Source organism: Dromiciops gliroides, chromosome 1 (genome assembly GCF_019393635.1).
Source record: "Dromiciops gliroides isolate mDroGli1 chromosome 1, mDroGli1.pri, whole genome shotgun sequence".
Classification (NCBI taxonomy): Eukaryota; Metazoa; Chordata; class Mammalia; order Microbiotheria; family Microbiotheriidae; genus Dromiciops; species Dromiciops gliroides.
In genome coordinates, this window is record NC_057861.1 from 598,322,849 (window position 1) to 598,343,358 (window position 20,510).

The 20,510-nt window shown below is 40.0% G+C and overlaps 1 protein-coding gene across 1 annotated transcript in view; it reads left to right on the forward strand.

Annotated features, from left to right (window-relative positions):
- USP31 (ubiquitin specific peptidase 31) overlaps positions 1–20,510 on the forward strand; it is a 136,108-nt gene that overhangs the window by 108,360 nt on the left and 7,238 nt on the right. Inside the window, 4 exon segments of the mRNA XM_043972172.1 lie at positions 438–557; positions 6,114–6,339; positions 13,774–13,932; positions 17,223–17,375. Of these exon segments, the coding sequence (XP_043828107.1) occupies positions 438–557; positions 6,114–6,339; positions 13,774–13,932; positions 17,223–17,375 (658 nt within the window).

Consider the following 20,510-nt stretch of genomic DNA (forward strand, 5'->3'; position numbering starts at 1 on the left):
TTTCCTTTGTAATCCTATTTATTTAATTTTTTTGAATTTAGCAACCTTATTCTAAGAAGGGATCCCACAACCTTTACTAGATTGCTAAAGGGTTTCTTGTTATAAAAAAGATGAAGGACCAAAGTCTTGTTCTTTGTCCTATAACATCATATGCCTTATCTCTTTTTTTATCAACAAGATTCTAAATTAGAAAGTTTCCTGGGAAGGATAGATTATTTCCCTTAATCTATATAAAATATCATTGAAAGATGGAGCTTAACACAAGGATAACTGGTCAAAAAAAAAAAAAAGAAGAAGAAAGAAACCAATCCTTTTGCTATTAACCTATCTCTGTGACCTTGGATAAATCATTTCACTTCTTTGGGACTGAGTTTCTGCTTCTTTGACATGAAGAGGTTGGATTAGATTCTCTAATACTCAGCAATTCTCATTTTTAGCTTGCCCCAGATGATGCTTGGCGTTGCCCACATTGTAAGCAGCTGCAGCAAGGGAGCATAACATTAAGCCTGTGGACCTTGCCTGATGTGCTTATTATACATCTGAAGAGATTTCGACAGGTAAGGGCATCACTCTCTGGGGTAGGAAGAACCCCAATGACAAATTGTAAGTTTTCAATACTAGCTAGTAAGTGAGTTTTCTACAGTGGAATGGTGCCCCCAAATGGTCCTGTTATGAATAGCCCAGAACTTTACCTTTACCTCGGTTTTGTGTAATATTCCCTTATTACTTAAAATCAATGTTGAGCATCCTCTCCACAAATTTACAAATTTGATTTCATGTTGCAATTGCTCTGCTTAAGAATTCTTTGGTGTTTATTTTATTGATCATATTTCCAAATGTTCAGTTTATGGTTTGGGTTGAGTCTGAAGTTAGTAGAGAGTAGAACCCAAGCAATTGAGATCAGAAGTAATGAGACATAGATCATTGTCATCTAAAGTAAGACTGCTAGCTCTCATTCCTTCTGTCATTTCTTGGAAGTAGCAGAGTGAAATGTGGTATATGATTGCTTGATATACAAGTTGACCATTCCAGTTGAATGTAAATTCCCTGAGGGTCTGAGGGTTTTGCCTTGCCTTTGTATCCCCTGTGACTAGTACAGTGCTTGTACATAGTAGGTGCTTAGTGTTTTCCACATTTAAAACATTTCAGGAAAGGTGTTTTTTTTTTTTTTTTAAGGAAAGATGTTTTTTAATAGTAGAAGAACTTAGGTTTGTATTACCTGGGAAATACAGCACCTATAATTGGTACAACTGTGACAAGAGGTGGCTCATTGAAGCTAGAGAAGGGAGGGATACATTTGCATAGAATAGCTTGGTAAATATAATTTGAAATGAAGGTGATGTAAGAACAATAGATACCAATTTTTTTTTTTGGTAAAAGTTCTAAATGGTGATTAGTGTTATTGAAATAGTACTGTTTATGAAATAGTATATAAATGAAATAATACTACTTCAGTGGCATCAAGCTTTTATGGATTGGCCTGGGGAACTCGAGCATAATTTAAAACATTTTTTTAATGGGGAGCTTTATTTTAGATTCCTAGCGGCTGACATAAATAAACTCTTGGAAAATAGCCTGTTTGTTAATAAGAAGGTGGGGCCTATTTGTAGTATGAACCCTTTATATCTCCACTACTAAAGGGAACAGAACTTATGTATATTCATTTGTCTTTTCTTTGGGATGTGATTCTGTACTTAGAAATGAGAGGGAATAGTTAAGTAGCATAGTGGATACAGCACCAGCCCTGGAGTCAAGAGAACCTGAGTTCAAATGTAACCTCAGACACTTACTAACTATGTGACCCTGGGCAAGTCACTTAACTCTCATTACCTCATCCTCCCCCCTCCCCCCCCCCCCAAAAAAAATCATTGTTGGTGGAATTTTGAACTGATCCAACTATTTTGGAGAGAAATATGGAATTATGCCCAAAGAGTTATTAGACTGCCTTTGACCCAAAAATACCACTACTAGTTCTGTTTTCAAAGATGATTAGGGAAAAAGAAGGCTAAAATGCTTATAGCAGCTCTCTTTGTGGTGGCAAAGAAGTGGAAATTGCAGGGATGCCCATCAATTAGGGAATGGCTGAACAAGTTGTGGTATATGATTATGGTGGAATATTAATGTGCTATAAGAAATGATGAACTCTGAAGATGGCAGAGGAAAGGCTGTAACTCTTCGTGCTCCAGACAAACCTGTCCACATACCTCCAAAAAAAAAAATGCGATAAGACAGCTCCTGGAGCAGCATAACCCACAAAAGAACAGAGTGAGACTATTTTCCAGCCAAAGATGGCTTAATTAGGTGGCTGGGATCATCTGCTCTTCAGGCTGAGAGAGGTGCTCAGCATGGCACAGATCCAGTCCCAGGCAGGCCACGCCTCCAGAGCCTCAGAATCTTTAGCATCAGCAGCTTCTTCTGAAACTCGGGTCATGGACCAGTAAGGCGATCCAGTGGTTGTCCGGGGTGGGGGGGAGGCAGGGAATAGCTATGGTCTCTGCTGGAGCTAAGGTGGAGTGCCCATATTCTGAATCAGTAAGCAGACTTGAGTAGCAGCGGCCCAGTGAGGGAGAGGCACAGGCACACTAAGCTTTCAACCATAGAAAATAAGATTTCAATCAGGTTTCTGCCTCTGGGTTAAAGAGAAAGCAGCCACAGTTACTTACAGGCCAGGCAGGCTGAGAATGAGCCTAATTGTACCCCCTGGAACCCCCTGTAGCTTGGGTCAGTGAGTCTTGGAAGCAGCACTACATGTAAAGAAGGAGTTAAAAACCAAGAAATAGGCAGTCAGGATGAGCAGGCAGAGAAAGCGGCAGACCATCGAAAGCTTCTTTGGTGGCAAGGTAGATCAAAATACACCCTCAGAAGAAGGTAATAACAAAGTCAAAGCTCCTACATCCAAAGTTTCCGAGAAACGTATGAATTGGTGTTAGGCCATAGAAGCACTCAAAAAGGACTCTGAAGATAAAGTAAGAGAGGTAGAGAGAAAATTTATAGAGGTAGAGGAAAAAATGGAAAAAGAAATTAGAAGTGATACAGGAGGGGCAGCTAGGTGGCTCAGTGGATAAGAGCACTGGCCCTGGAGTCAGGAGTACCTGAGTTCAAATCCGGCCTCAGACACTTAACACTTACTAGCTGTGTGACCCTGGGCAAGTCACTTAACCCCAATTGCCTCACTAAAAATAAAATTAAAAAAAAAAAAAAGAAGTGATATAGGAGGGTCATGAAAAAAAAGTCAGCAGCTTGAAAAGTCAAGTTGGCCAAATGGAAAAGGAGGTACATAAACTCTTTGAAGAATACCATTTCTTAAGAATTAGGATAGAGCAAATAGAAGCTAATGATTTTATGAGAAATCAAGACACAATAAACCAAATCCAAATAAATAAAAAAATAGAAGGTGATATGAAATATCTCCTTGAAAAAACAGCTAACCTGTAAAATAGATACAGAAGAGATAATTTGAAAATCATTGGACTACCTGAAAACCATGATCAAAATAAGAGCTTAGACATCATCTTCCAAGAAATTGTCAGGGAAAATTGCCCTGATATTCTAGAAGCAGAAGGTAAAATAGAAATTGAAAAAATCCACCTATCACCTCCAGAAAGAAATCCCAAAAGGAAGTAAGTGACTTGCAGAGCAGGTGCCAGTCTTCATTGGTAGAAGAAGGTACCTCCTATTTAGTTTCCTATATCAGTTAATCAGAGGTTTGGTCTAAAAACATTAACTTTATATTTTATTGATGTTTTGTTTTTACATAATTTAAATTTCCTATTCTTCCCTTTTCCTCTCTCAGAGAGTCATCTCCTATTATCAGTTTTTCTTTTTTCTTTTATTCTGTATCCTCATCCATTGAGCATATTTAAACAACCCTCCCCCAATAAAGTATTCAATACATATAGTTTAGTCAAAGAAATTTCTACATTGATTATGTAAAACATATATATATATATATTTCTCTTTTTTTAATGTTTTTTTTTTTTAAGTGAGGCAATTGGGGTTAAGTGACTTGCCCAGGGTCACACAGCTAGTAAGTGTCAAGTGTCTGAGGCCAGATTTGAACTCAGGTACTCCTGACTCCAGGGCCGGTGCTCTATCCACTGCACCACCTAGCTGTCCCTATATATTTCTTTTTTTAAAAAATCATAAAAGCATTTTATTATTTTCCAGTTACATGTAAAGATAGTGTTCAGGGCAGCTAGGTGGCACAGTGGATAAAGCACTGGCCTTGGATTCAGGAGGACCTGAGTTCAAAATCCAGCCTCAGACACTTGACACTTAACTAGCTGTGTGACCCTGGGCAAGTCATTTAACCCTCATTGCCCTCATTTGTTTTCATAAGATTTTTAGTTCTAAATTTTTCTCCTTCCCTTCCTTCCCTCCCCCCTCCCCAAGACAGCAAGCAATCTGATATAGGTTATATATGTACAATCACATTAAACATATTTCTGCATTAGTTATATTGTGAAGGAGAATCAGGACATAAGGGGAAAACCTCAAAAAACAAAAACAAAAATAGAAACAGTATGGTTCAATCTGCACGCAGAATCCACAGTTCTCTTTTCTGGATATGGAGAACATTTTCCATCATGAGTTCTTTGTAATTATCTTGGATCAAATATGTGTATTTCTTGTAGCATTTTAAACTCCTCAGTTTTTTTGACAGGAGGTGAGTGGCATGTTTCATATTCTTTTGGACTTGTAGGTCCTCATTAAAGCCAGAGTTGTTCTCCTTTCTAATAATATTGCCATTGTCTAAATTGTTCTCTTAGTTATGCTCACTTTACTCTGCATCATTTCATCATTTCTTATGACACAGTAATATTCCATCACATTCATATGCCAGCTATTCTTCAGTGGAAGGAATACTCCTTTAGTTCCTAATTTTTGGTTGCCACCCAAAAAGTTGCTATAAATATCATTTTACACACAAATTCTTTTCCTTTCTCTTTTTTTCTTTGTGATTATAGACCTAATTGAGGTATAGCTGGATCCAATGGTATAAATACCCTTGTAACTTTTGGGGCATAGTTTAAAATTCCTTTCCAGAATGACTGGACCAATTTATGTCTTTACCAACAGTTAATTGCCATAATTGTTTTCTACATCCCTTCTTCCATCATCATCATCGTTGTTGTCGTCGTCATTGTCATCATCACCATCATCATGATGTCTCTTTTTTATTGATGTTGTTGTTGCCATCTAGTTCAGCTTTGTACCAAGTACAGTAATCTCTCCTGAAATGTCCCATTCAGATGGTCAGCTAGTCTCAGCTGGGATATTTCCAGTGACAGGGAGCTCACTAGTGATATTGGCATCTGAGCGTGCCTAATGTTTAGGAGATTTACTTCACTCGCGTTAGGCAGCCTGCTGGGAAGGAGCAACTGTACGACTGAACCATTTCTACATCCTCTTGCAGTGTTCAGATCTTACCTACCAAGTCTTGCTTTGGAATGAGAGTAACTCTTCACCATAAACAGAGTTGCCTTCTTTCTCTCAAAAACTGTTCTCTGGTAGAATGCTTGTATTTCAGAGGGCTTCCCCATAAGCTACATTTAAAGTGAGCTAGCACTTGAAATTGGCAACAAAGTAAGTTATTCAGTACAATAGTCAGTCAACAAGCATTTATGAAACTCCTTTGTGTCAAAGGAGTAAACACTGGTATACTTGGAAGAAAGATTTGGAGGACTGACGATATCAAAGAAAGAATACTCGTAGCCTTGTTTTGGTGTGATTGTATCCTTCCATTTATATGTTTATTGGGAAACATTAGTGGGGTAGGTTCATTGGATGACAGCATAGTTCAGTGGAAAAAGTCTGGGGTCAGATGTTCTGTGTTTGAATCCTGCCTTGGCCACTCACTCACCGGTGTGAAGTTTGGTAGGTCACTTTACATCTTTGGGACTCAAGTTTCCTCATGTGTAAGAGTAAGATTTGACTAGTTGGCCTCTGAGGCCCCTTTCAGCTCTAAATCTAGAATCCCTTGATCAGACCACTGCCCTGATCTCTTAAATGAGAAAGATGTTTGAATACAGGCACCAAGCCGAATTGGCCTTTTTACTTAGGCTTGCTTTAAGTGGTTACCATTGTTACAACTTGTGTTCTCCTCAAAACAGGAGGGTGACAGGCGAATGAAGCTTCAGAACATGGTGAAATTTCCTCTCACTGGCCTGGATATGACGCCTCATGTGGTAAAACGGAGCCAGAGCAGCTGGAGCCTTCCATCCCACTGGTCCCCCTGGAGGCGCCCCTATGGATTAGGGAGAGATCCTGAGGACTACATCTATGATCTTTATGCTGTGTGTAATCACCATGGGACCATGCAAGGGGGGCATTATACAGGTAATCATGCAAGTCTGCAGTTTGAAAAGCTGCATTACTTTTCTGATGATCTCTCAGATTTTTCTCTTGCTGGTAGCAGAATTTCTTGGTGTTTTGTGGACCTTGCTTTCCCTGTCAGCAGCCAGGTGAAACTGAACATCTGTGGTGACAATTCTCATCACATCTATATACGTCCAAGAATAAAATGAACGAAGATCCCTCCCTCTTTCCCTGATCTGAGCAAAAGACAGCTACAATAGCATCTCATTTATCTATTTAACACATTAGGATATTCAGACTATTAGGCTGCCGAATTTGTATCACCAGAATAAAGCTTTAACTGTCTTTGTCCCAGGATTCAGATGGTAATGGTAGTGATAGTAATGGTAGTAGTATGAATGAATAAAATCGATGAATGAATGTAATGCATTTGTTAAATGCTTACTTTGTGTCAAGCATTCTGCTAAGTGAGTACAAAAGCAAAGACGGTTCCTACCTTCAAAAAGCTTGTATTCTAATAAGGGAGACAACACAAATAGGGTACAGGTATCCACAGTGATTTTTTCTGGCATAGAAAATTATAGAGATGGTAGATGGACACACCTTTTCCAGCAGCAGTGGTGTATGGATTTTATTTCTAAAAGTGGGAAGTGGGCATAGAGTAGAGGGTAATGGGGGATACATAGAAAAGTAAAGAGTGGTGAGAAGAAGATGGCCTAGGTGGAAAGAAGTAGGAGGAACAATAGTGATGATATTAAGGCCCTCAAACTATAGATATCTTGACAAAGAAAAATAAAAAATATGGGATTAGGGTTGTCTTGGCTGCTACCAGAACTGTGCAGAAGATGCTTTCTTTGAGCCTACAGAAGATGAGATTCCATCCCAGGACTTTTTTTTTCAGTTGTAAAAAGCAGGGGCTTCATCCACCTGTTTATAATCTCTAGCCTTTTACATATAAATAGAAAATAATAGTAGCAAGATAGCAACTCGTCCTAGCACCATTTCTCTCTGAGAATGAGACAATAATCATAAACCCTGAATTTATATAGTGATTTAATATTTTCAAAATGCTTTCATATATATTATCTCATCTTACCCTGATGACCTTGTGAGGGCAGGCATTTTTATCCTCATTTTATAGATGAAGGAACCTCAGAGAAATTGCTACTTGAATGAAGTCTCCAGGCCACTAAGTGAAGGAGCCGAGATTAGAACCTCTCAGTCTCTTCCCTCTTAATCCTGTGTTTGTTGCTTCCCATCAGTCAATCAATAATTATTCACTAAGTGCCTGCTACTATGTGCTAGCCACTGTGCTAAGTGCTGGGGGTATGAAGAAAGGCAAAAGACAGTCCCAGGCCTTAAGGAATTAACAGTCTAATGGGGGAAGACAACAAATAAATACATACAAACAAGCGTTATATGGGATAAATAAGAAGTAATTAACAGAGTGAAGGCACTAGAATTAAAGCTCTCTGTAGGAGGTGGCATTTCCCTACTCCTTTTTGTTCTACCTTGTCATATTATAAGAATATGTAAAATATCTGAAAGTGAATTCTAGGACCTATTTTCCTTGCAAAGGAATTGAACCAGATGAAATCTAAAGTCTCTTCCAAATGTTAAGAAATTCTTAAGTGTCTTTTGAGCCACAATTTTTGTACTTTGAACTTGCACATGTCATAGACTCACTGAGACTAGGACCTAAAAGATCATTTTACAGATGAGGAAAATGAGGCCTGGAGAAGTATCTGATATAATGCTGTTTGCATAAGGGTGAGTATCATTAGCTACAGATGGTCCCTACTTTGCAATGCCCTGTATTTTAGCTTCATTTCTTGGTGGCATTATCTGCTAACTCATTTCAGTGGTTTCTGCAGCAGGACCTGCGGTGCTAGTTTTAGGGACATGATAAGGATTGGATAATCTGAGAAACAGCTCTGTTAGCTAGTATTTAAAAAAAACAAAAACATTACTCCTATCCCCAAAGCCTTAAAATACCTAAAGCCATCACTGAATGGAAAAGCATGACTTGAGGTAGGGGACTTTGAATCCAAAACACAGAATATAATTCCATAATTTTTTAATGAGTCATTTTGTTCAAGTATTTTTTCTCTTTAAAAAAATCTTTTAAAATAAGTAATATCTATCAGGGAGGGAGGAAGGAGAGGGATAAATTGGAAAATAGGTGATTGAAAACCGGAAGATAGGAATAAGAATTTCTTTTTAAGAAGTATGACTGACCCTCCTTCCACCATTCTTTGATATGTGTGTGGGAGGAGAGGTAAAAAAGAGAAGAAAAAAGATGGACAAGAAGAAAAATTTTGGACTCTGTAATGAGGTCTTAAATTATTTAAATACTCCCAGTGACTCTTTTTGAAAAGAACAATACCAACTTTTAATACAACTCCCAGGTTAATAAAATCATTTAGGCATTTTTGTGTGTGTGTGTGTATGTGTGCTATGGAAAAATTTTCAAACAAAAAGAATAGATTAATTAAAACCGTTAAAGAAAAATTTTAACAAACACATATTGCATAGCAGTGCAAACTATTCTCCACCCCAAAGCCCTCCTAAATTTTATGAATGCAAACACAATTATTAACTGTTTCATTCTTTATTATCATTAACTCGAATTTAACATGTTTATAGTTCAGTTCAGCAAAACATTTACTAAGCTCTTGCAATGTGCTAGAAACTAGAGGCAGAAAAAGGCAAAATGACTCTTTAGGTGTTTATAATCTAATTGAGGGAGAATGGGACGTGTACAAAAATAAGAGTGACACAGATTAGAATGTGATAAGGACAAAGGAAAGGTCTAGACAAAGTGCTGCCAGAAACGTGAGGAAGCAAGAGCTGTATCTTTTAATGTGCTGTATGTACATTTTATAGGACAGCAAGGCCTCTCATATAATCAGTGTGTTCAGTAAATTTATAACCATTTTATAGGACTTGGAGCATAATTTTACTATCTTAAATGATGATAGAGGTTTATAGTTGTTGGATCTTTGCTTTTATGACATAGTTGGTCATATCTATAATTTACTTGATGTTGGCTCATAGAATCTTAGAGTTGGAAGAGACCCCAGAGCTCAAACAGTCCAGCCTCCCACCTACTGCAGAAATTCTTTGTCTAATATCCATGACAGATGGTTATCCAGTCTTTCCTTTGGTTAGGAATGCAACCCCCAATTAGATTACCGCCTCTGTGGGAAAATACAAGCTGTTTTATAGTGCAGGTTCTAGAAATGCATGTGTAGCAAAAAACAGTCTGTGTCAGGTTTTTACCAGCTAGTGTTGCTACTTGCATGGAGCAGACTTGGGGGGAAAAATCCAACTTAACCTCTTCCCTCTATCTACCAAACAATTTACTTGTTTCTTCTTAGTTTTCATGCTTGGGCACTACCACTGCCTATCTTTGACATCTGAACATCTAAACTTTTTACTTTTGTCAATAAGCTGCATTAAAAGATAAATCTTCTCAGTGGTAAAGAGCCCAGAGGGATGGAAACTATTCCATTAAGCATGTACCCTTTGAAATTTTAAGAAGAATTAATTTTTTTCTTCTTATAAGGGAGAGTCGGTAAATAAGATAAAATTTTTCATAGATGTAATTTACCTATAATATATGTGTTGCTGGGTCTCATTGCCTTTGGTAACTTGGTAACCAACAAGCAATTTTTAAAACACTGATTGTGTGCCTCACTCTGGGCTAAGTATATGCATTTCCTGCCCTCCAGGAGCTTACATTCAAATCGGGGCAAACTGAAATAATTGTGTACATACAAGATATATGTGTAATTGCAAAGTAATCTTAGAGAGAAACCACTAGAAGTGGGTGGGGAAAAAGAAGAACAGAAAAGTCCTTTTTCAGAAGGCAGCATCTAATCTTTTTTGAGGGTTAAGTGACTTGCCCAGGGTCACATAGCTAGTAAGTGTCAAGTGTCTGAGTCTGGATTTGAACTCAAGTCCTTCTGAATCCAGGGCCAGTGCTTTATCCACTGCACCACCTACCTGTCCCCCCAGAATCTAATTTTTCTGGAAGGAAGTCAGGCAAACTAGGAGTCATGGATGAGGAGGGAGGGAGAGCATTCCAGGCATGGAGGACAGCCAATGCAGATTCATAGAGTTGAGACATGGAATGTCAAGTATGAGGGTAGAGTTGGTAGGCAGTGTAGGTGAATCACAGAATACATGGAGAGAAGTGAAGTGTAGGAAAACCAGAAAGGTACGAGGGAGCCAGATTCTGAAGGACTTTCCTGTCAGAGAATTTTGTATTTGTTCTTGGAGGTAATAGGGGGCCATTGCAGTTTATTGAGAAAGGAGACAGTATGATCAGACACATGCTTTAGGAAGATCACTTTGGCAACTGAGTGGAAGAGAACAGATTGATGTGGGAAGAAATTTAAGTCAGGGAAGCCAACCATTAGGTTCATGTAATACTCCAGTTAGAAGTCATGAGAGTCAGGAGAAGGGTAATGATTGTATAGAATGGAGAGAAAGGGGTTGTATGTGAGAGATGTAATTTTTACCTCCATAACTGGATTTGACAACAGATTGGATATGTGATGTGAATGAGCAGGTGAGGCTGGCATTGAGATTGCAAGATTCAGTGACTGAGAAGAAGGCATGTGGTTACTCCCTCTGCCCCCCGCCCCCCCCAAAAAAAAGCTCTGCAATTTTCATTCATGTAGCTACTCCCTTAACTAATGGAAGCCATGTTAATGATAATAATAATAATATCAGTGATAATAGTTGGCATTTGTATAGTGCTTTAAGACTGGAAAGCACTTTTTATAGATCATCTCATTTGTTTCTCCCCATAACTTTGCAAGGTAGTTGCATTTTGCAGGTGAGGAAACTGAGGCTTAGGAGGCTTAAGCAACTTGCCCAGAATCACACAGTTAATGAGTGTCTGAGGCAGGATTTAAACCCAGGCCTTCCTGATTCTAAGCTCTATACTCAGTTTTCATAAATAGCTCTTGTTGCAGCAACCATGTTAGTCAATCTTATAATGTATGCACTATATATATATATATATATATATATATATATATATATATATATATATATATATATATATATATATATATATATATATATATATATATATATATTTTTTTTTTTTTTTTTTTGGCGGGGCAATGGGGGTTAAGTGACTTGCCCAGGGTCACACAGCTAGTAAGTGTCAAGTGTCTGAGGCCGGATTTGAACTCAGGTCCTCCTGAATTCAGGGCCAGTGCTTTATCCACTGCACCACCTAGCTGCCCCCCATGTATGCACTATTAAGGATCCTGTCCTTGACTAACATCTTCTTCTGATGTCTCTTTGTGGTGTCTGTGATTCTGCAAGGGGGTGTCAATGGCTCTGACAGGTCCAAGCTCAAAAGGCTCCATGTAACCTTTGGACGGACTATTGGCCAAGGAACAGCCAACCTAAATGTGGAAAGGCTTATCATAAAAGGTTGTTAAGTGATGACTATGCTATCAAAAACAACTCATCCCCATTTACTAAGATTTGGAAAGGCTGTAATAAGTTGAGAGAATCAGAGTAGCAAAGCAGATTGAGGTGTTCTACTTGGAGTCAGGAAGACCTGTTTCTGAATATTGCTTCAAACATTTGCTAGTGCGGTAACCTAAGCAAGTCACTTACTCTCCCAGAGTCCCAGTTTCCTCATCTTTAAATAGGGATAATAATAGCACCTACGGCATGGGGTGGTTGTGAGGCTCAAATGAAATAACGCATATAAAACACTTTGTAAACAGAACATGCCATAGAAATGCCACCTTTTTTATTATTTTATTATTGTTGTTATTGTTCTCATTGCTGTGCCCTGCTTTGAAGGGAGTAGTCCCATTAATTACAATTACAGGTTGTCTGAATGTAAGCACCATGTGCCCTTACCATAGCAAGAGATACAGCATTGTGTACATTATAAGTAAATGCTGTCCATGGAAGATGGCACCATGATGACTCTCCCTCATAGGACAGGGAAAGGGAAGCAATGGGGACTGTATCTGCTACAGGGAACCCTCAGATGAGGAAATCCTTGGAACTTACAGTTTTAGTGAGGTGCTTAGGGAAGTGGTTCTCAAAATGTGGTCCAGGGAACTGGGGGGGGGTCCTTGAGACTCTGCAAGGTCAAAATTATTTTTATAACCATGCTAAGATCTAAAAATTTTCAATGTGGTAAATATTGATAGCTATAGCTCACATAAACAGAAGCTTTTTAATGGGGGGAGTTCTCAGTTTTTAAGAGTGTATAGCAGGGGCGGCTAGGTGGCGCAGTGGATAAAGCACCGGCCCTGGAGTCAGGAGTACCTGAGTTCAAAACCGGCCTCAGACACTTGACTTACTAGCTGTGTGACCCTGGGCAAGTCACTTAACCCCCATTGCCCCGCAAAAAAAAAAAAAAAAAAAAAAGAGTATATAGCAGGGGCAGCTAGATGGAGCAGTGGTTAAAGCACCGGCCTTGGCTTCAGGAGGACCTGAGTTCAAATTTGGCCTCAGACACTTGACACTCACTAGCTGTGTGACCTTGGGCAAGTCACTTAACTCTCATTGCCCTGAAAAAAAAAAAGTATATAGAGATCCTGAGACCAAAAAGTTTAAGAACCTCGACTTTAGGTCATTCAGACAGTATGTGTCAAAAGTGGGACTTCAAACCAGATCTTTCCATCTCTGAAGTGAGTTCTGCATGCCCTAAATCATTCTGCCTCTGAGGAATTCTTACAAAGGAAAATGCAGACTTCCTTGTAGGAAGAAAAAAACAAACATTATTTTGCAAATGCATCATTTATACATCCATTTCCCCGAAGATCAGCTGATATTTCCTAACCCGTGATAACCAATTGTAGATTTTGCAGGGAACAAGATTATAATGTGGCTTTTTACAGGATGACAGGACTCTTCTGTGAACATAGTTTTTATTTGTTTATTTCAGCAGCAACATGCATATTCTTCATTTGTCTCTCAGGCTATTGGTTAGACCTGGAAAGAAGGATTCATCATCTTTCAGTGTTTGTAGCTTTGTTCTCTACCAGCCTGGTGAGCATGTGTGGGTCATCTCTCAGTGCCTTCACTGTGAGCAAATGCTCGAGCATTGCATTGTGTTTAAATAGACTGGGCATATTATGTTTTAACACTGACTGAATATTTAAAAGATAAAATACAACTTATTTTCTTGTGCGACTGCCCTCCTGTTTCTACACCTGTGCAGAAAGGAACTATTGCTTGAGTGTAATGTATAACTTGGGTTATCTTTTGTCTTTTTCTAAGAAAGTTGCACTAATTGATTGGATTAACTACCTGCTCTCCTCCTGAAAATGCTGTAACTCAATCCTATAACCCCAAACCACGGTGCTTTGTAGTCATCTCAGGGCTGGATTTTGGTGAGACATTAATGGCAATGAAATGGTGCTGAAACTGAGCTCACTAATGATGGAAGTTTCTTGTTGGCAGCATACTGCAAGAACTCCGTGGATGGTCTCTGGTATTGCTTTGATGACAGTGACGTACAGCAGTTGTCTGAGGATGAAGTTTGTAAGCAGACAGCGTATATACTTTTCTACCAGAGACGAACAGCTATACCATCATGGTCAGCCAACAGCTCTGTGGCAGGTGAGGCCAGCTCAGGTTTCTGGAAACTCTAGTCTTTGTGTAAATTTTCTAGCATGGAAGATTGACTTTTGGTGTAATGCTCCCTCAGAAGGTCTTTTCTATATGTAACTTATGATCTTCTTGTGTTAGTTCATCAATAATATTGTAATGGTCTCAAATGCCACTAATCAAGAGATGAGAAAAAGACAAAACAAAATCCTCAAGAAGATGATCAGGTATTGGGAATGGGGAAAGCTGCCTTCATTATCAGAGAGATGAGAATAGGGCTTTGACAGAAGTTCATAAACCCATAAGTGGTTTGGATAAGGTTAACAATGGACTCATACTGCAAATCAAGTCTTAGAATGTCTTGGCATTGAAGGGACTCCCCTTGAAAGCTGAGAGAAGTTGAGAAAGAAAGAAAAGCAGTATCCTCGCCCCCCCCCCCCCGGGCAATGAGGGTTAAGTGACTTGCCCAAGGTCACACAGCTAGTAAGTGTCAAGTGTTGGAGGCTGGATTTGAACTCAAATCTTCCTGAATCCAGGGTTGGTGCTTTATCCACTGCGCCACCTAGCTACTCCAATATTATTTTTTATAGTGGGAAATAAAATAAGGGAATTCATTATCTTAAGAAGAGTAACATTGGTTGAAAAGTTAAGATCATAGGAATGTTAAATAAGTTTATGGGTTATAGAGCCATGAGTTGGGAAAGGAGATTGGAATGTTTTGGAGGAATATCACAACTTCTTTGAACAATAGTCATGAAGGTATTCAAGCTTGGTGCCTATCAGAGGTGGAATACTTGTCTGGATACATGATGGAATTAACTTTATTTGGCATTTCTTATGCACTTATGACCTTAGAACCAAATCATGATTCCTCAGGAAGCTGCTGGGTAGATAACAGTAGTTCCTGCCCCAAGACAGAAGAATATAAAATTAGACCCTAAAATTTTACCCAAATGGGGTGGTTACTCACTAAGCAATCATCCAGGTTAATTATGAGATGAGAAAGTGGGGATTTTTTTCCCCAGGATGAATGCAGTGTGGCTCTTATCCCCATGGAATGCTTTTCTTGGGGTCAAAGTCCTAATGTTACCCCATTCTCTAGAAGATCTCTGCCCATTTAAACACAGAGCCCACAGCTTGTAGTATGTGCAAACAGGCACCCTCCTGGGTTCCATTTCTGGCAAATACGCTGCTTGATTGAGACTACTTTTGAAAGGCAACCTGGTAAGCCCAAGGAAGTAGTGTAGCGAAACAGAACAAATGATAACTTTGGAGAGAGAGGACCTGGGTTTGAATGCTAGCTTTTCTCCCAACCACCTGTACAATCCTGTATTAAGTATTTCACTTTTTTGGGCCTCAGTTTACCCATCTGTGAAATGAAGGAGTTGGACTAGAGGACCTCTAATGATCCCTTCTGATCCTATGAATTTCAGTCATCCTGGGGTAGTTGTATAGGTTATCAGTAACTATAAAAATGACATATTAGGGGCAGCTAGGTGGTGCAGTGGATAGAGCACCGACCCTGGAGTCAGGAGGACCTGAGTTCAAATCCAGCCTCAGACACTTAACACTTACTAGCTGTGTGACCCTGGGCAAGTCACTTAACCTCAGTTGCCTCACTTAAAAAAAATAACATATTAAAGTTGGGAGGGATCTTGGAAATCATTTCATATAGCTTATACCTGAAGCATAAATCCTATCTTATCCTCCTCCAAAAGTAGTCATCTAGCTTTCATTTGAAAACCTCCAGTAACTGGGAACTTGTTGCCTCCCTAAGCAACTCATTTAATCTTTGAGTTGCCCTATGCCGAGCATATATACTTATTATGGAGTATATGGGGAGTTCAGGGAGGAATAATACCTTTGTTGTGATGGCTTACCAAGCCCTATTTGGGGCAGCTAATCTACTTTTTTGTCCACCTGCCACACAACTCTCACCTGTGACTCCCAAGAAGCTGTAGCATATGCAGTGGCCACATCCCAATAAAACCATCTTGCCCGATGGGCTAAACCAGGTGGAGGATAACCAGTGGGTCTCTAACCTGTCAGTGACTTAGGGGAATGCCTATCTCAAACAATGTCTATCCCCTGCTGGAATGGGTGGGCGAGAACATTTTTTTCCAATGGTCATGAAGGTGACTGAAACAGGTACTGTGGAGTGCTAAGAGCTTGGTGAGACATCGGAGATGCAAAGGTTATCCATGGCATCCCAGGCTATTGCCAGTCATCCTGACTTTTGTCTTGCCACTGGACTTCGATGAAGACAGAGTGAGACTGATGACTTTGCACAGCTTTGTCCCACATAAATCCAATTCATTGGCAAGTCAAGATGTCCCCCATCATCTATTTTACCCCAACATCCTGATGTCACTGTCCTCTTTGGAAACAAAGGACAAACAACAATTCTCAAATTAAGTAGATCCTTAGACTTAATCTGTGTCCTTGTGATTTCCACATATTGATGCTTGTTATACTCTCTTGCGTCAAGGAGAATATGTCATGGTTTCATAGGCTTAGGAATGAAAGAGACCCTTGAGGTCATATAGTGTACTCCCTGACCCCCCCTTCATTTTACAGTAGAAACTAAAACCTGGAAAGATTAATGGGTAGTGAGCAGCGGGGTCGGGTTTTGATGCTAGGTGCTTTTACTCCAAATTCCATGGTCTGTCTCCTGCACTGAACTGCCTGCCATTTAATTCTCTTCCACATGACAGCTCTTCAGATACTAGGGGATAGCTATCTTGTTGTTCTCCCTTATTCTTCCTCATTCCTTCAAACTGATCCTCCTCTGACATGGTTTTGAATCACCTCACTTTCACTCTCCAGGTCTTACTTGCCTCCCTTTGTCTGTGTGTGTGTGTGTGTATTACAGTATATGAATAAATGATTAAGTCTCCACATACCTGTGAGTTAAAAAAAAAAAGGAACCAGTGTTGACAGGCTTGAAAATGAAAATCACTTATTTCATAACAGCCAGAAATATTACCCTGGGACTATGTTCTATTCAACTGACATCTTCTCTTAAATTTAAATTTTGCTTTATGAAGCATTAAGAACTGTGCTTGCATTATTTATAGCTAAAATGATATAATATGTATGGGAATTGGTTCCCTTCTTAATTAGTCATAGTATACTGTCGCCCAAAAGGCATCATTCTGGTTTCTGGTGGTTAAAGTTGAACTCCAGTCGTGGGAACATCAATAATTCACTTGTGATCAATCAGCAGGACTTACAGGGGGCCCTTTAACATGTAATTGGCCATGTGAGTCTACTCTGATGTTAATTCTCTGCCTTCTCTGCAGGTTCCACAAGTTCTTCACTGTGTGAACACTGGGTAAGCCGGCTTCCAGGGAGTAAGCAAGCCAGCGTCACTTCTGCAGCTTCTTCCAGACGCACATCACTGGCTTCGCTCTCAGAGTCGGTGGAGTTGACTGGGGAAAGAAGTGAAGATGATGGTATGCATAGGAAGAGATGGGAGAAGTAGGAAATGACTCTTAGAAATGGTATCAAACAGGGGCTCTTAAAAGGCGCAGTGGATAGAGTACTGGGCCTGGGTCAGAAACTCCTCTTCATGAGTTCAAATCTGGCCTCAGACACATACTAGCTGTGTGACCCTGGGCAAGTCAATTAACCCTGTTTGTCTTAGTTTTTCATCTGTAAAATGAGCTGGAGAATGTTTCCTTGGCAAACCACTCCACTATCTTTGTTAAGAAAACCCCAGGGCGGCTAGGTGGCGCAGTGGATAAAGCACCGGCCCTGGATTCAGGAGTTCCTGAGTTCAAATCCGGCCTCAGACACTTGACACTTACTAGCTGTGTGACCCTGGGCAAGTCACTTAACCCCCATTGCCCTGCAAAAAAAAAAAAAAAAAAAAAGAAAACCCCAAATAGGGTCACATAAAGTCAGACACAACTGAACATAAAGGGGTTCTTAAAATGGGGCTTATGGGTCACCCAAGGAGTCTGTGTATAGATTTCAAGGGGTCTTTGAACCTGGATGGGAAAAAAGGTATATCCCATGTATTTTATCTTATGCATTTAAAAACATTATTCCGAGAAGCGGTTCATAGACTTCACCACCCTGTCAAAGCTAAGAATCTCTAATTTGTAATTCCTCAAGTTTGAAGGGACTGAGCATCTAGGGGAGGTTGTTGGAGAACAGAGTTCATAGACATGGAGTTGCAGAGCAGTTTGCTGACTGGTGCTGTTAACAGGATAAGATGTCCTTCTCTTCACCCTGGTGGTCTCTGCCCCATGCTCCACTCTTCCCTACTTTTGTGATAGAGTGTGTTATCTAAGAGTTGGAGTCATTGCTATTTGGTATTGTTAATAGTGCTTATAAGACAAATGGTGGAATTGGTGGAGTATTTACAATAATAATGACAGCAGAGGCAGTGTGGTATAATGGATGGGGGCACTGGATTCGAAGTCAGGAACACCTGTGTTCAGATTCTACCTCAGATACCTATTAGCTGAGTGACCCTGGGCATGTTATTTAACCTTTCTGTGCCTCAGTTTCCTCATTTGTAAAAAGGTTGGACACAATGGCTCTAAGGATTCTTCCAGTTCTAAATCAATGATCCTATAAACTCAGATTTTATACAGAACCCTAAAGTTTGCAAAATAATTTTCCTCATGTTATTTCATCTAAACTTCATTACAACCCTCTGATGTATATGCTATTATTATTATTATTATTATTATTTTTGGTGAGGCAATTGGGGTTAAGTGACTTGCCCAGGGTCACACAGCTAGTAAGTGTTAAGTGTCTGAAGCCACATTTGAACTCAGGTCCTCCTGAATCCAGGGCTGGTGCTCTATCCACTGCGCCACCTAGCTGCTCCCTGTGTATGCCATTATTATCCCCATTTTACAGAAAAGAAAACCGAGGCTGAGAGAGTTTAAGCAACTTCCCTAGGGTCACCTAGTTTAATCAAGTATCTGAGCTTAGATTTAAATCCAGATCTTCCTGATTCTATCTGCTATGCCACACTGTTTGCATATGGGGGTTTGCATATCGTGGAAAGGATGGTTTGGGTGTATTCTGAAGGAAAGTTGTAATATGAAAAATGAACTCTTCCAATAATCCTGGTTTGTTTTCTTTTTTCACTTACTGGTTGAAAAGTCATTAAGTTTATTTTGGGGGGGGAGGCAGGCCAGAATACTAATCTCACCTCAGACTGGTAGAAAGAATCATTGTGAACAGAAGGGCTATAAGAACTGGGAGTATCTGGAGGTCATTAGCTTAAATTCTGTCACAAGGAGGGCATCTCTTATTGGTCTTTAGCATCTTACCCTGTGGCTGACACAGGAAATGACAGTCAGTTAAGGAACATTTATTGAACACCTACTATGTGCTAGGCACTTGTGATACAAAGAAAGAAAAACATGGTCCCTGGACTCAAGATGCTCATGATCTAATAGGAGACACAGCATGCAAATATCTCTCTTCATGTAAGATATATGCACTGTAAATGGAAGGTAATCTCAGAAGGAAGGCACATGGGGCAGCTAGGTGGCACAGTGGATAAGGCACCAGCTCTGGATTCAGGAAGACCTGAGTTCAAATCCAGTCTCAGACACTTGACACTTACTAGCTGTGTGACCCTGGGCAAGTCACTTAACCCTCATTGTCCTGCAAAAAAAAAAAAAAAGAAGAAGAAGTAAGGCACCAACAGTAGGAGAGACAGTGATTTCCTTCTGGCGGAGAAAGAGAAGTGCACTGCTCTGGGAATCAGTACCCATGGATTTTAGTCCTGGCTCTTCCTTTAACTGTGTGGCCTTGATCATGTCCCTCTTGCTGGGCCTTGGTTTCCTCAACTGTAAAATGAGAAGTTGGTCTGGGTGATCTCTCCATGACCCTTCTATGTCTAAAGGTCTATGTGGCAAACAATGACTAGTAGTTCCTTGTCTAGTTAGACAGGTGCTGAATAAGGAACGATTAATAACTAACCATCATTATTTTTATGATAAAAACGGACATGTTTTTGTCTCCATTCCACTTGTTTAAAAAAATGCACTTGGTGGTTCAACCAGTAAAATTTTATTAAGTGCCTACTATGTGCTAGGCACTGGACTAAGTGCTGAAGATGCAAAGGCAAAAGATGGCTCCTGCAATCAAGGAGCTTGTTGTCTAATAGGAGAGACAACATGCAAACAAGCCACATATAGGATAAAGTGAAGATGATCAGTAGAGGGAAGGCAGGAACAGTAAGGGGAATCAGGCGAAGCTTCCCCTAGCAGATGAAATTTTTGCTGGGGCTTGAAGAAAGCTTGGTGAGCCAGGGATGGGGGGTGGGGGAGGAGCATTTTGGACATGGGAGGGGGGTTGCTGGGAGACAGTCAGTGAAAATGCCTGGAGTTGGGAGGTTGAGTGCCTTGTGTGAATGAGATCTAAGAGTCCAGGATTGTTATATTGCAGAGTATGTGAAGAGGGGGTGTTGAGGAAAATAGAAAGGTGAGAGGGGCAGGTCATGAAGGATTTTGGATGCCTGGAAGTATAGGAAGCCCCTGGACTTTACTGAGTTGGGGCTGGGGAGTGACATGGTCAGACCTGTGCTTTAGGAAGATCACTTTTACTGCTGAGTAGAG